The following is a 14,575-nucleotide window of genomic DNA, read 5'->3' on the forward strand; positions in this document are numbered from 1 at the left end:
TAAAAGAGTGGGTTCAGATTTCTGACTGAGTCAAAGCTCCTGAAGAGTTTTGATGTGTGAGTGGATGCTGAAGTATGAGGTTCAGTTTTAGCTGTTCTTGCTTTCAGGCTAATCTTCCTTATTAATGAGCTTTAGGCAGTACATTTCCATACTGTATTTCTACAGTCATCATAAACACTACCAAGAATGAATCTACTTCTTCGTTGTCCATCATTTCTGACCAGGACTCAATGTAAGATGCAAAGTGAAGGAAATGTCTGGCAATAATGTTATTCACCCCCCTTCACTAGGACGACAGTTAACGATCTTCAACACCCAGGCGCAAATAGCCATAGGAGGGAAGGACAGAGGGCGTCTCTTCCAAGGCCAGCTCTCCGGTCTCTATTACAATGGCTTGAAAGTGCTGAACATGGCAGCGGAGAACAACCCCAACATTAAAATCAATGGAAGTGTCCGACTCGTTGGGGAAGTCCCTTCCATCTTGGGAACAACACCCACAACCTCCGTGCCACCAGAAATGTCTACTACAGTCATGGAAACCACAACTACGATGGCCACCACTACAACCCGAAAAAATCGTTCACCACCCAGCATCCAGGTGAGTCAATTAGCCTCCTGCATTTCCTTGGGTTCTTAATTAGTCTTTTGTTTTGCTGCTTACTTTTAAGTTCACGGGAACCATGTTCTCTGAATCATGCTCCATGTAACTATTTTAATAATGTTGTATAGGGTAAATCAGCACAAAATGTTGTCTTCCTGTGTTGGTGAACAAACAGCTGAATGAATTATTATGGCACATGTATGTGGCCATAATGGGGACAGATTTTGCTCCTGTTCTAGTGCAACCCCATTTATGTAAGTAGAATTGCCCCAATGTGAATGAGAACATGATTTTAACTATGTTTCCACAGTTCCATATGTGGGGAAATGTATTCCTAAGAGACTTACAAAGCTTAATGGGGGGTGGGTGTACGGTTATTTATTATTATGACAGCAGGTACTGCTGCAACAGTGAAGTTCATAATGGGGAGAAAAGCAATGGAGCATTACTTCCAGGTAGAGCCATTTTTCATTTTCCTGTTATAGCCTTCCTGTAGAAAATTTTAAAGGAATGCTATCAAGATCACTTTCTTGCAAAAATGTAGATGTTCCAACGTACAGCAGTTCCAACATCTTTGGTAAAAATCATTCCTACAAAAAAAAGTTTCAGATAGTCTGGCTTAATTGTGCCAATATAGTGTTTTCAGTCCTAAAAATGCAGTGGTTTTGGAACCACTTGTGTGGCAGCCAGAATATGGTACTGATTAAACACCTTAAATTGGCTCTCCTTGTCTGTGCAAAGAAAAGAATCATGCAAATAACCAATCTGAGCAGTGGACCAGATTTTGAAAATTATTTATTTCAGTGGCATACTATCATGTTATCAACTAGGATGAAACATTTGTTTTAAAATCTTTATTTACATCAGAACCTCATCCTGTAGAAATTGACATACTTTCATTGACACCAGCATACACTGGCTGAGTCACTGGAGAATGATTATCAATCAGAGTGTGCCTTTATTAAACCTCCAGAGAAAGGTATATTGCTGTCTAGTTGGAGAAAAATATTAAATTATTCCATCTGCTTCCCTGAAACAATTGCTGCTGCTTGGGACGGAAGACCTTAATGAAATCAAGGACTTTGAAATCTGTAATCATACAAGTTGCATGCTTGCTTTCTAACTGCTTCAGAAAGTTTAATCAGTTATTGATTGTGTTTGTATATATATGACCATTCTCTTTATTTTTTATCTAGTCCTGGTCACTTAGGATAAGAAAACACAAAAATTGTCCTCTTAATTGCGTAGGAGGTCAGGCCACACCTGGAGTATTGTGTCCAGTTCTGGGCTCCTCAGTACAAAAGAGAGATGGAACTACTGGAGAGAGTCCAGCAAAGGGCCTCTCAGACGGTTAAGGGACTGGAGCATCTCTCCTATGAGAAAAGGCTGAGACAGCTAGGACTGTTCAGCCTGGAGAAGAGAAGGCTCAGGGGGGATCTTATCAGTGTACATAAATACCTGAATGGAGGGTGTAAAGACGACAGTGGTGCCCAGTGACAGGACCAGAGGCAATGGACACAAACTGAAACACAAGAGTTTCCCTCTAAACATCAGGAAACACTCTTTTACTGTTAGGGTGACTGAGCATTGGTGCAGGTTGCCCAGAGAGGTTGTGGAGTGTCCATGCTTGTAAATATTCAAAAGCCATCTGCACATGGTCCTGGGCAACTGGCTCCGGGTGACCCTGCTTGAGCAGGGGAGGTAGACCAGATGACCTCCAGAGGTCCCTTCCAACCACAACCATCCTGTGATTCTGTGAGGTACCTCTGGCTGCAGTGGAATTTACAACTATTAGAGTAATTAATTCCAAACCAAGGTTTAACATTGCCCCCTTTGGTACTCTGTAAATCCAGTTGGCAGCAGGACTGGGATTAATTGAGTTATTAGCCTCGAACATCCAACAGGTGATTTATAAAGTCTCAGCTAAATGAGGGAAAATTACCCCAGGTTTGGTCACTGTTTGTCATAAACTTTGAAAGAATTACAGTTCCTTCTCCTTAATGGCTAGCTCTAATTTTAGAGAAAATCTTTGAACGATTACATCTCCAGAAGAATGAAGTCTGTGGTCCTGATCCTGCTTTTGTTAGTTTATTGGAGATTTTCTATAATTTATATTATAGAAAAGAACTGTGTTTAGCTATAGGAGTGTAACAGAGAGTAGCACTGGACCTTTGAGGGCTGGGTCAAGCTGGAAGTGACCCTGGCTTACTTGAAGAGGAACTCTTCCAGAAAGCTTCCTGACTAACCTACATGGCAGTTCACTCAGCCTGTAGAGACCACTGTGTGCTGAAAGAGCATCAAGAAGATTTAATAAAGTGTCAAAGTGCTTCTAAAAACATGGTTAGAGCAGTGATTTCCTGGATACACATGCACCACAACAAATGGCCTCATCTCAGCTGATATTAAAGCAATAACTCTTTGACACTTCATGCTACCCACTGAAAGAAAGATAAAGGTCAATATGTACCTCCATTACAACTTTCTGCATTTCAATATCAGGCCATTTTATTGCTGTCGCAGCACAGATGGCTCACCTTTCTTCCTTACTCTTGGTAGAATTTGATTCTGTCAGCTTAAGTTGCGTTATTTGTGCGGTGAAATTGAGAAGAAATTGTCTTTTTCTGGTTGGGCAGTATCTCCAGCTGTGGTTTTCAGATGCCTAATGGTTATTTTGCCTCGCTTGTGTTTGACATCACCATTGTCAAGCCTGCTTACAATTTTAGATCTAAGTGGTAGAAAAATCTAATAGAACAAGTTTGTTCTTTGGGGAACGTAAAATATAGCTACCTGAGGCTATGAGTGGTACAAATACAGTTAGTTATTACCTTGCTCCAGCTTTCTCTTCTCTTTTCTGCTCAGAAATAAACAATTTTTCTTCACTTTCAAGGCCATTCACAGTTTAGCCTCTTCTGATCAGCACAATTCAAGCATTTTTTTTGCTCACTTCTTAGATTTCATCATAAGAATCTTTCTGTTTCCTGGTACCATCCACAAGGCAACAGCAGGTTATTTTTCCAATCCCATTGAAACTCTCTTTTCATCACGATGTGTGCCAAAAAGTTGTCAGAGGCTGATGATGGTCTAAGGCAACTGTTTATCAAGCTTATCAATATTGTCACATTTTTTGTTTTATTATGCATTTTTCTGTATCCACGTGTGATATCTTGTTTTATGTTTAGATTGCAGACTCCTTGGGTTCAAAATGTACTTTTTATTCTGCACATGTACACTACTTAGCATAGAAGGGTTCTGGACCATTGTAGAAATACCAAGCATGATACAAGTAGAAGTAAAGCATCTAATGCAAAATAGCAAGAATTGGGATAAAGAATTATTATTCTCACTGTATTAAAAGTATCTGTGTTATTTGTACTACTCATTTTCATATGTAAGTAACTAAAACGTCTCCTTTTTGAAATGCATATAAAGCTTGTGTAGAATATCAAGTCTGTAATCCCAAAGTGATACAAAATCCAGGGGAATTTCAGTAGGATTTAGATTTACACATCACTTGTTAAGGAAGTACAGAAGAGCATGACGACTGCAAAGATTTCTTCTGTTTGTAACGTACACCAAGATACCTCCTGCAGTTAGGTAGTCTGAGTACTGCCAGAAGTATTTTAGAGCACAGTTACACTAAAACAGCTGGGAAAATTAAGTGCTTTAAAAATACACAGTATATGCACAAACCAATGACATGCTTTTCAATTTGTGAAGATCCCAAACATGGGATATAGTCTTGGACAAACAACCAAGACAAAGGGAATTGAGAGAAAAATCTTACTGGAAATAGCCAGTGGCAATGTTATTAGCATTTAAAATGTCTGTAACTTCATTTTGTTTTAAAATTTGTAATAACATTTCTGCAAGGCAGTGAAACTCAGCTCAGCGGAGAACAGGCAGGATTTGAGTGAGAAACAGTTGAGATGTATGACTGTATGCTATACTGATAGGAACGTTTCTGTGATTCAAATATCCTTCAGAGAGGCCTTGAAGGAAGATAACAAGAGCTGACCTTTTTCTGTTAACCGACAACAAGGGAGAAAAAGGAGTTTTGATTTGTGTTTGTTTCAGTGAGTTGCAAACGGTGCTTGTGCTCTGCTGCTCCTGAGTAGAAACATTGATTTGACTTTCTCACACGTGGTTTTGTTCTGGATTTAAGTATGGTCTGTTCAAAAGTGATATGTGTTGTACTAAATTCTTGCTGCCGGTCTCAGGGCCCTGACACACCAGACTCTGCTGTCATAATAATATCCTCTCTGGGACTTCTGCTTTGCCACGTTACCCTACAAAGGCCTCAAAGACAAGCCGTTAGCTTTTGTGTGTGGTACAGTAGCATGCTGTGCAGGCTGCTATTAGAGGAGAGTCACTGTACTGTGCCACATCGTATTCTTGCAAGGCTGCCATGTTTCTTGCAGGGTTACTTCATTAGCAATTGTTAAAGGTCCTGGAATCCCACATGTCCCTATTTCCTGATTTAAAGCACAGCTTCAATTATTAGTGAAGTAGTTCAGGGATTTCTGGGTTTGGGAGACTTCTGTGAAAACAAGTTAAAGTGACACTCATCCTCTTGGCTTCTGCTTCCATGTCAGCTGCTTATATGCTCATAATTTATTTAGTGAGTTGCTGCTCAAAGCTTTTTAGGAGACTCTCGTGTGGTGCGTTCTGTCCAGCTCACAGCTGGGTCATTCAGTTTTCAAATTATTTGTCTAAAGGTATCTTTGAAGTTAATTACTAAGTATAGCTAGTCTAGAAAAGCATGCATGGTGATACACGAGTCTTCTGCTCAAAACACGTTCAGTTCAGCGAATTCAAGTTATGATTCCAGCTGGTGCATGGGTCCTTAAGGAGAACTACTCCAGATAAGCTTCTGGAGGCCCTAGGGCCCACTGACCTAGGGCAGGCCCCTAATATGTCTGCCCTATGACATGGATGGCTGGGGTCCCAAGACCAAAATCACAGACAGTTTTCTGTGAAAAAGAGATCAGAACCCTTCTGGGAGGACAGATGGACTTGGGGTTATGCTCTTCATGAGGAACCAGAAACTGTGTGCTCTGTTACATATCCAGTGCATGCCTCAACTTCCTGAGATGAGGATGATTACACTTGTGAAACTGTTCAAACAGTAGCTTGGAGGTGATGAGAATAAATTACTTGTGGATGTTTTCAGCTATGATCTTAGAGCCATAGAATGACAGTGTATGATATATAATATGCAGAATGTTCTCTCTAAAGAATAGAAGGGGGGATCTGCTCATTATCCATATGGAGAGTCCAGCCCATTGGCGTGGGTCAGAATAAGGTTCCCAACCTTTTATTTTAACCATTAGGCTTTCCAGCCTTCTAACTGTGTTTTCTATTGAGGGTCCAATAATCTTGATTAATGTCTTTCCATAATGTGCAGCTCCAGGCTAAATCCTTTCTTACAATGTATATCGCAAAGGAAAATAGCACAGAAGATTTGTCAGTCTAATTAGACTTTCACTGTCAGCTAAGACAAATAAAATTGTCTCACCCTTGGTCTTGCCTAGGTACTTTCTTTTACACTCATAGATAATAATTTGGGGGGGAAAGAAATTGGCCTTTAATTTAGTTTTCGCTTCTTATAAGTCACTAGTGACATTTTCATCCCAAGACTGCAAAGCTCTATTGAAAAAAGAGCTTTTGATGAGTCTCTGCTTTAAGGACTGAGTTCATTGGCCCATTGGTACTGCTGAGAATTATGCAGTCTGGCTCTCATCCCTCTTTTTCTGCTTCTTCCTCAACTATTTTTTCTTAAAGAGACCAAAGCCCCCAACCTGTACCCTTTCAGAGCGGAGTCCTTTCTCCTGCACTACAGTCCTGTTGAGTGAGATGGTAAAGTTGCATTGCTGCAGTGAAATTCACAAAGTGGCATTTACTTATTCACTGTCACATCTCTTCTGCGATGATTAAATGGTAACGTGGTTTGGGCAGAGAAAGAAAGCGGAGTTTGGAAGCAAGAATCCAAATGTGGGATAAAAAATTTTCATGCAAACTGCTGTTCATGTAGGTTACAGAGTGATTAATTCAATAATACCAAATGACCTCTAAATACTTCACAAGTAGGTAGTATAGAAATAGATTTAGTGCACACTGACACACAGAATCTTTGGTGTGTAATGTAGTAGCTACCTAGCCAAAAACATGTCTGTGATATGATAATGTTTTGTATGGGAAAGGGATAAAAATATTCTCCAAGTTTTAACTGAATATTAGATGGGGGAGTGGTGTGGTGTGTTTAAATTATATTTATTGATGTAGCGTTCAGGATACTCAGATTTCCTGTAAAGCTCATATAATCTAAAATATAATCCTATATTTTCATTATTTCATTCACTTTCTGCAGAAGACAGGTGTGCTGCTCTTCTGGAATTGCCATAGTGAACCAGGAGTTCAGCACCCAACCAAAAAGAGAACGTGATTTTACTGTAATACTATTTTTCCAGCCTACGCTCCCAAGTGCTGACAAGTACTGATGATGGAAATAAGCTCAGCCTTGTATGTCTGCTAAGCACAATTACAGTAATAAAGAACATTGTATTTGTAAAACAGCTCATGCATATGCTGGTGTATGCTGTCATTTGTTGACACTATCACCAGTGATACTTGAACATTTAACTTAGTAACCATTGTTGGCTCCAAATGGAGACTACTTTTTCATGACTCCAGGGGAGGGATTTGATTGAATGTGTGTGGCAAACTTGAGTGCCACAAGTTGACGCATAGTATGATTTCTCAAAATATAGCTTACACTCATTCTTTGGAAAACCTGTTTTTATATAGTAGCATTGTCAAGTAGTCACCTCAGCCACTCCTCTGTGTGTTCTGCTGGGACCCGCATTGTCTTTTTATTTCTTCAGTCTAATAGTTTACAGAAGGCCTGAGTTAGCTGATTCATTTCTACAAGGGTTGAGTTTACATTGCCTTTAATCTGCAGATCTGAACAATCATTTGGGACCTGCAGCAAAATCTCAGCTGGTGTTTTTGACACATGTACCCAGTTCTGTTCTACTGTGAAATTTGGAAATGAAGTTTTGGCCCAGCATATTAAGGGAGGGCTGGTCTAACATTTTTCTAGAATTTCAGCACTCTGATGATTTTTTTTATCTTGATCAAGAACTTATTGAAATATTTGCTTGATTTTAGGTGACCAAAAAGCATGCCCTTTTCTGTCATAAAAGGATAAGAAGCTATAATAACAGCTGTAGTAAACTGATACCTACCTTCTTCAGGCAGGCAGGCAGGCATACGTTTCTCGGAAAGTACCCTTAATAACATCAGGATGGACTTTTTTTTTCAGGGCACAGTATCCCTTTGTGTATTTAGACATGTCATTTGCCCTGCCAAAAAGGATTCTTGAAAGTCACGTGGAAGATTATTTTCAAAATCTGATTAATACAGTACTCAGGAACTAAAGCTACTATACTTGACCATACATTTGATCACAAGCCAAATGAAAGAATAGGACAAGTGTGTTGTTCTAGGATGGTTGTGCAGCAACAATGTATGATGAAGAGGTCCAATACTGCAAAAGCAACTGCTTAGAAATAAATGGAGTAGTATCAATGGTTATAGCTCAAATATAGTTGGAAGATTGGCTCATGTTTTGTTATAGCATATCTGCTGTGCTTGCTATTTATATACTTCAGGGAAATGCCTAGAAGCTGCAGACATTGCCAAAATACTGCCACAGCATATAGTTCCATTTTATTTGTTTGTTTGTTTGTTTGTTTTTACAATACTGGCTGAGAGGTGGGAATGTACCTCTTACCTTTCCTAGCTCATATTTGAATGAATGTGCAGAAATTAGAAACACATCCATGCTGTTGTGACAGACCCGCTTTCTGAAACCATCTAATTAATGCCTTGGGTTTTTTGTAGAATGATGGTGGTGGTAACTAGCAGAAACAGAAGGATTTCTGCTAGTTTCTTTTTCTTCTGTGGGATGAGTTGTCACTGATTTTGCAAGATATGTCTGTCACGGTACAGCTCTTAAAAGTAGCGATTAGTAAGACAGGCTGTACAACAACCAAACCTTTCTCTCCTCCCTTAGATGGCATATGAGTAGGTGGGATGTTGTTCATTTTGATTGCAAAATTACTTCTATTATATTCTGAAAGATAAGAATTTGTTTCCACAAAATTTCAACAGAAAAATAAAGCCAAAGGGGTGAGGAATTGGATTTCAGTTCTCTTGGTATTGCATGGGATGCAAACGCTCCCCTTCTTTCTTATAGTGTGTTTTTGGAGAAAATTTGGTCTGTTGGCTTTTCACCCGTATAATGACTCATGAAGGGACCATCTTCTCTAATAATTGCTTTGAGAGTTTTCCACTGGTGCTATGTTGCCCATTTTGCTGTGTCTTAGATCGGGTGGGCTAAGGAAATTGATTTGTGGGTAGGACACTTCCAGAGAATAACAGTAGTTTATTAGGAGGCATGAACCAGAGAGTAGGAAATGCTGGGAATGCTCCAATGGCTAAATGTATGAAAGTATTCATCCTTTCTCTACCCACAGAGGGTAGCAGGTGCAGACAAGGAACTAAGATCCAGAGGACGAGATACATCTATCTCATAGATATGGGAAGGAAAGAGCAAGATTTAAAGATGGAGAGTGACATGGCTAGAGGTGGTAGGCTGGTGGTTCTAGCAACTCTATTTTGGATAGACAGAGGTTTGGAGAAGAGAGAAACTCATACCCATATGGCTTAGTAACCGCTCTTGTACTCTTTAATCTCTGCTTTGTTCCACACTCCATCTTCCCCAGGGATAAAGGGAAGTCTTTTTTTTTTTTTGCCAAGCTGGCAGGGACTCAATTCAGTAGAACTGCTGGCAGTGAGATCTGAGGACCCATGGCTTCTTCCACAGCAGTTCAAAGTCAGGCGGAGCTGGACTCTCACATACTTGTACTAAGATAATCTAAAAAGCACCTCTTCCTCCCACCTGCAACAGTTCTTTTCCAGTAACTGTTTTGGAGCAGTAAAACTCATTCTTAGTGTAAAAAGAGTCAGGTCAGGTAAGGAGAAAAAACTACTGTATGTTGTGTTCTTCTAACATTCAAGCAATAGCCTCAGTGCCCAAGCCATACACAGAGATTTGCACAAATAGCTTGACTTTAACTTGGTCATAATGTCCTTTTTTTTTCCTGACAGATGACCTCCAATGAAAGCATAAGGACATGAATGATTTTAATCTGTGGTAACAATGGAGAACCAGTCCTGACTGACTCCAGCAGCATAAATATACAAATGACAGATTATCCTGCTGCCTCCCTCCCTTCTGCCTGAGCACACACATACACACTCAGTAGCACGCTGCAAAATTCAAATTGGTCTTTATCTTTTATCTGTTGCCCCAGTGATTAATGCTGCTCTTGCTGGGAGACTAATCGAACGAGGGGAAGTATGGAGAAAGAAATATGTATTTCTTAGACTATCGTTATCAGTGTTATTATTATTCCTTTAATATATTTTCCTCCTGTTAGAAGAATTTAATGTACTGACACAGCAGGAAGCGAGAGGTGAGAGCAGATTTCATGGCAAGAAGATGAATGGGGCAGGCCACAGCAAGTGGAACACAGGCATTTTGCAGAATGAGGTGAGCTGCTGAGCTGCTTTGGGGTTGTGGCGTTTTAGCTAGAAAACCAAGAGGCTGTAGCAGGCTGAATACAAGTTCTGAACCAGGAGCTACTGTTTTCTAAGTCCTACTCAATTCACTCATCAACTGTCAACAAACCTCTCTAAACAGTTCTTTACTTTCCCTGTATAGTCAAATAAGGATACACTGGTCCTTCTTGGTCTGTCTCACAGCCACGTTTACAGGCACTATTCTGGTAGTATGGGTAATACTTGTAAATTTCCTCAGGTGTTGTATTCCCTTTCCCTCCTGCCTGGTCCTTGGCCTAGGTCTTTCATAGTGGTACTATGACCCTGTAGTTCCAGTTTGATCCTACAGATGTGTACAGCATAGAGCAGAAAATTTACTCTGTGCTGTGGTAAAAACAGAAATGGATGCTTTGAATGGGTATGACTTAGATTTAAGTAGGAAGCCTGTCTTATGAGTGAGTAGGAATGGATTCCAATTGTCTTGTTTCCTTAGGATCTTAAGAAAAAAGTCTTAAAGATATGGTAATTAAGAGGTTACACCTTATTTTGTTTTCCCTTTGAGAAAAGACAATTGTGGGAATGAAATTTAGAAATGTAGGTATGCTAGGCAGGTCAGAATGTACAGCCTGCTCCTCTGGAGTCCCTGAAGGCATTCAGCTTTAACAGTGCCAGAGGAGGATCTATGCAGCAGAGCTTATGGGCTTCCTCCAGAGCCAGGAGGGCAGCTGGCCCTGCTCTGTAACAGAGCTGTGTGCGGGTGCTGGGGATCAGCTGTCAGGTAGGATTTCCAGCTGCTAGACATAAAGAAGAATGCCAGGGTGGAAAGCATAGGTAGATGGGAGGAAGAAGGAGGGTTGTGTGTCGTGTATATGCCTCAGAAAGAACTACTGCAGTGGGAGCCTCTTCTGCAGAGGACTTCTTCCTCCCCCACATCTGACTAATTGTGAGGTATTGTTGCTTGCCTGAAGATGAATAATTCTTTGGTGCTCAGATGGCTGATTACACGTTGTCCTTCTGTTTATGGACTCAGGCACAGCAGAGAAATTTCTGCTTGCTTGGCTGTAATATTTGTTGCCCTGGCAAGAAGCAAGAACCACTTACAATCTGCTGTGAAAAGGCTTGGTGTCTCTCTGGCTGCCTCTCAGCTAATGTCTGATGCTTGCAAGTTGTTTGTTTTGTCCTTTCTTAACTGAATCCATGGGAATGGTGTTAACTTCTTCTCCATGTGATTCCTGGAGGGAAGGGAGGGAGGAAGTTAGCAAGAACTGGAAAGGGGGGGGGGGGAGAGCCTGGCTGTGGATTGCTAAGGACCAGGATCTGCAATGTTCACTTTGGCCTTAGCAAATGCTGTAGCAATTGGAGTGAGCTGCAGCCCTGCAGTCTGTGCCTTGCTCTTTTTATGATGGTTTGTTGTACAGTTCCAGCTAGGTCCCTGGATCAGATTCTGAGTCTGAATTGCCCTCTGACTTCCACAAGGCCAGATTTTCTTTGGTGGGGCTTGGGAAGCTCTTCTGCTGCAACTCTTGGCAGGAATTTATGCTCTCCTGCTTACTGTTGTAGTGGTGGACACTAGGCATCAAAAGCAGCCAGAGAATTGGAAAGTTAAATGGCATCAGAGCTTCTGCTGGGAGAAATAGGGTGAAAAGAGGGCAATGTCATCACCTTCCCTGAGAGAGCTACAGATTGAACAGGGTAGAGGATGTAAGTAACAGTTTACGACACCAAGGATTGTTCTAGAGGCAGAGAGAGGTAATGGCACAGGCTGGCTGTCCCTCTGCTTCTGTCAGGTTTGGTCCCTTTGAATTTACTGACTGGTTTTCTTCTGTTCAAACCTGATTTAATGACAGCAGTAGCTGAAGGTCAGGAGGATTTGGGGATTTTTTTTTTTTTTAACTTTTCTTCTGTTGTTAGCTGTTCTTCCCTTGCTTTTTTGTCCTTCTAAAGCTGAGAGGCAACTTCTGTGGTGGCAATGAAAGGTGACAGTGGTTAGGCAGTGTTGTATCCCATTTCTTCCAATAGGACGTTACAGACAAGAAGAGTGATTAGTATTATCCATGGGTACAGATAAGCTCCATCTGGCAAGTTGCATTTGCAGTACCTGTCGTGTATTGCCTTGGCATCTGAGAGCTTTTCAGCTCAGGAGCCCATCCACCTGCAATGGTCCATAAATTCAGACTAAGGATGTGGGGAGAAATAGTGAATTCTTAACTCAAAACACCTATGTACTTAGCCTAGAAATCAGAACTCCACTTGTTAATTGCACCTCTTTGAGCCAGAAATCCTCTCCTTCGATCAGTCTATTTTACTGATATGACTGATACCTTTTACTGTAGAACTATATGGAGGTTTAGATTAGGGCTGAATTATAACTTCATCATGTTGCAAGTCAGGGCATTATTCAGCAGTCTTGTGCAAATTCATCCATAGAAGGCAAAGACTTCAAAAATAAAATCAGTCCAGACCCCTGTCATTTCTCTTCCCTTTTGCTGTCCAGGAAGACCTTTTAAAAGAAAAAAAATAGTACTTTCTGAAAAAGGGGAGGACTGGTTTTCATTTTGCAAAAGTAAAACTGAATTAATAGCTTGGTTTGTTTAATTATTTTTTTATCATTCATAGATTAATTTTTCAATTTTGCTTGCATGAAAGTGTGGGGTCTGGAAAATAATTTTTTTAAACTTTTTTGAGATGTGCAGATAAAAATCATGGTAAAAACCATAATATGAATTTTGGTTTCAAAATTGTCAAAGATATCAGTGACCATGAATGGCCATACTTACTGTTCCTAGAAGCAAATTTTCTTTATTGAAAACGTTGATGTAAGAAAATCTGGTGGCCAGTTCTAAAAACTATAGAATAATAGAAGGGAGGCTGTGTTTGTGAAAATGGCTGTTCCTTCTGAAAACACCAAGCAATGCTATGACAGAAAATTCGCATCACTGAAGACGGGTGTGCTCATAAGCATTTGTTACTGGAAGTTGTACATGTACCCTGGAAGACGTATAGAGAAGTTAAACATGGACTGTCCTATAACTGGTATAGTGTCTGTAGCGGGACTGTGTTTTTTCTGATCTCTGCTTGTAGTGATTGTTCATTTAACTGGATCATGTTGTTCCAGGTGCCATTTCTGCTCTATTTTAATGCATCTGGCATGATTTTCATTTGCAGAGAGCAGTGAAATCTGTGCTGTAACCCACATGGCAGCATGAGGAACCCAATTTTAACTTGATTGACCTTCTTTGGCATCAGACTGTATGCAGGAGTTCAGCCATTCCTGGTTCTAGACACAGAATTTGCTTTCCTACTTGTGTGTAATTTGGGGAAACTCGTAATTCAGTTGGTACCTTTGACATAGTGCCAGGTAGAGGGCGTTGTCTAAAGCAATCCCTTCAGCCAAATCTTGCTGGATAGAGCTGTGATTCTTTGTTCTGTAGCAAGGGAAATGGGTGGGTTTCAGATGTCCTTGACTGAAGGCTTTAGTCTCTGGGATAGACCATGTGGCACCTGCTGGAGCACTGTGTATGTATGCTAACAGTAATGAAAACAGGCATTAACAGAATTTCTTTCTGAAGCACCTTAGAAACTGTATCTAAGAATTGGTCTTTTCATCACAGATACACAGCTAATTGTAGGTTAGCACCTAATTATTGTTTAATAATGCATAGCTAAACCAGCAGTAGTTTGGGATGGCAACTAAAGATGCTTTCAACATGGCCGTGAAGCAAGAAGCAAAAACATACAGAAGCAGGATATAATTAACCAAGCTGTCATTGCATCAGGACACCCCTAAATCAGATATTTAAAAAAGGTTGTGGAATAGTCAAATGACCTCAATAAGACTATTACCTCAACAATGGCCCTTTCTGACATGCCAAATTATGTGCACTGATTAAAGAGAATCTTCCCCATCTGCATTTCATGGCTGTACTTTTGTGTATCTTGTTAACATGTACAAGCTGTTCTCATCCACAGAGACAGTTGGGTTTTTTTCTTATTTGTTTTCCGTCAAGGAAAGACAGGTAGGTCTGGATAACAGTGAAACAACGTCCAAACTAGGTCTAAATTAACTCAGTTTAGGCAGTGGAAAACATTTTCCATACTAACTTGTCACATTGCTTATTGAGAAGCAGGGAATATTATCTCAGACGAATTGGTTCACACATGACCCTATATTAACATGGTTGTTATGAGGTTATACTGCAGCTGTCTTCAGAGGTAGCTGGGGTTCAAATTGGCACAAGTGAACAAACAATGCAAGTGGCCAACTTCAGTGGCAGAATCAAAAAGACGGCAAAGCTTCAGTGTTTGTGACTCAAAGACTTACTGAATTTTGCCATTTAGTAGGTTATCATT

General features: G+C 40.4%; 1 protein-coding gene across 24 annotated transcripts in view; it reads left to right on the forward strand.

The window, feature by feature from the left end:
- Nucleotides 1-14,575, forward strand: part of NRXN3 (neurexin 3) — a 1,062,297-nt gene that overhangs the window by 947,785 nt on the left and 99,937 nt on the right. For all 24 annotated transcript variants that reach the window (XR_012995937.1, XR_012995938.1, XR_012995939.1 and 21 more), the window contains one exon: nucleotides 291-598. Coding sequence is in view for 21 of the 24 variants with exons in the window: in XM_076345216.1 (XP_076201331.1) it covers nucleotides 291-598 (308 nt within the window). In the remaining 3 variants the exon portion in view is untranslated. The remainder of the gene's footprint in view (nucleotides 1-290; nucleotides 599-14,575) is intronic.

The sequence above is a fragment of the Aptenodytes patagonicus genome, chromosome 7 (assembly GCF_965638725.1).
Source record: "Aptenodytes patagonicus chromosome 7, bAptPat1.pri.cur, whole genome shotgun sequence".
Lineage (NCBI taxonomy): Eukaryota > Metazoa > Chordata > Aves > Sphenisciformes > Spheniscidae > Aptenodytes > Aptenodytes patagonicus.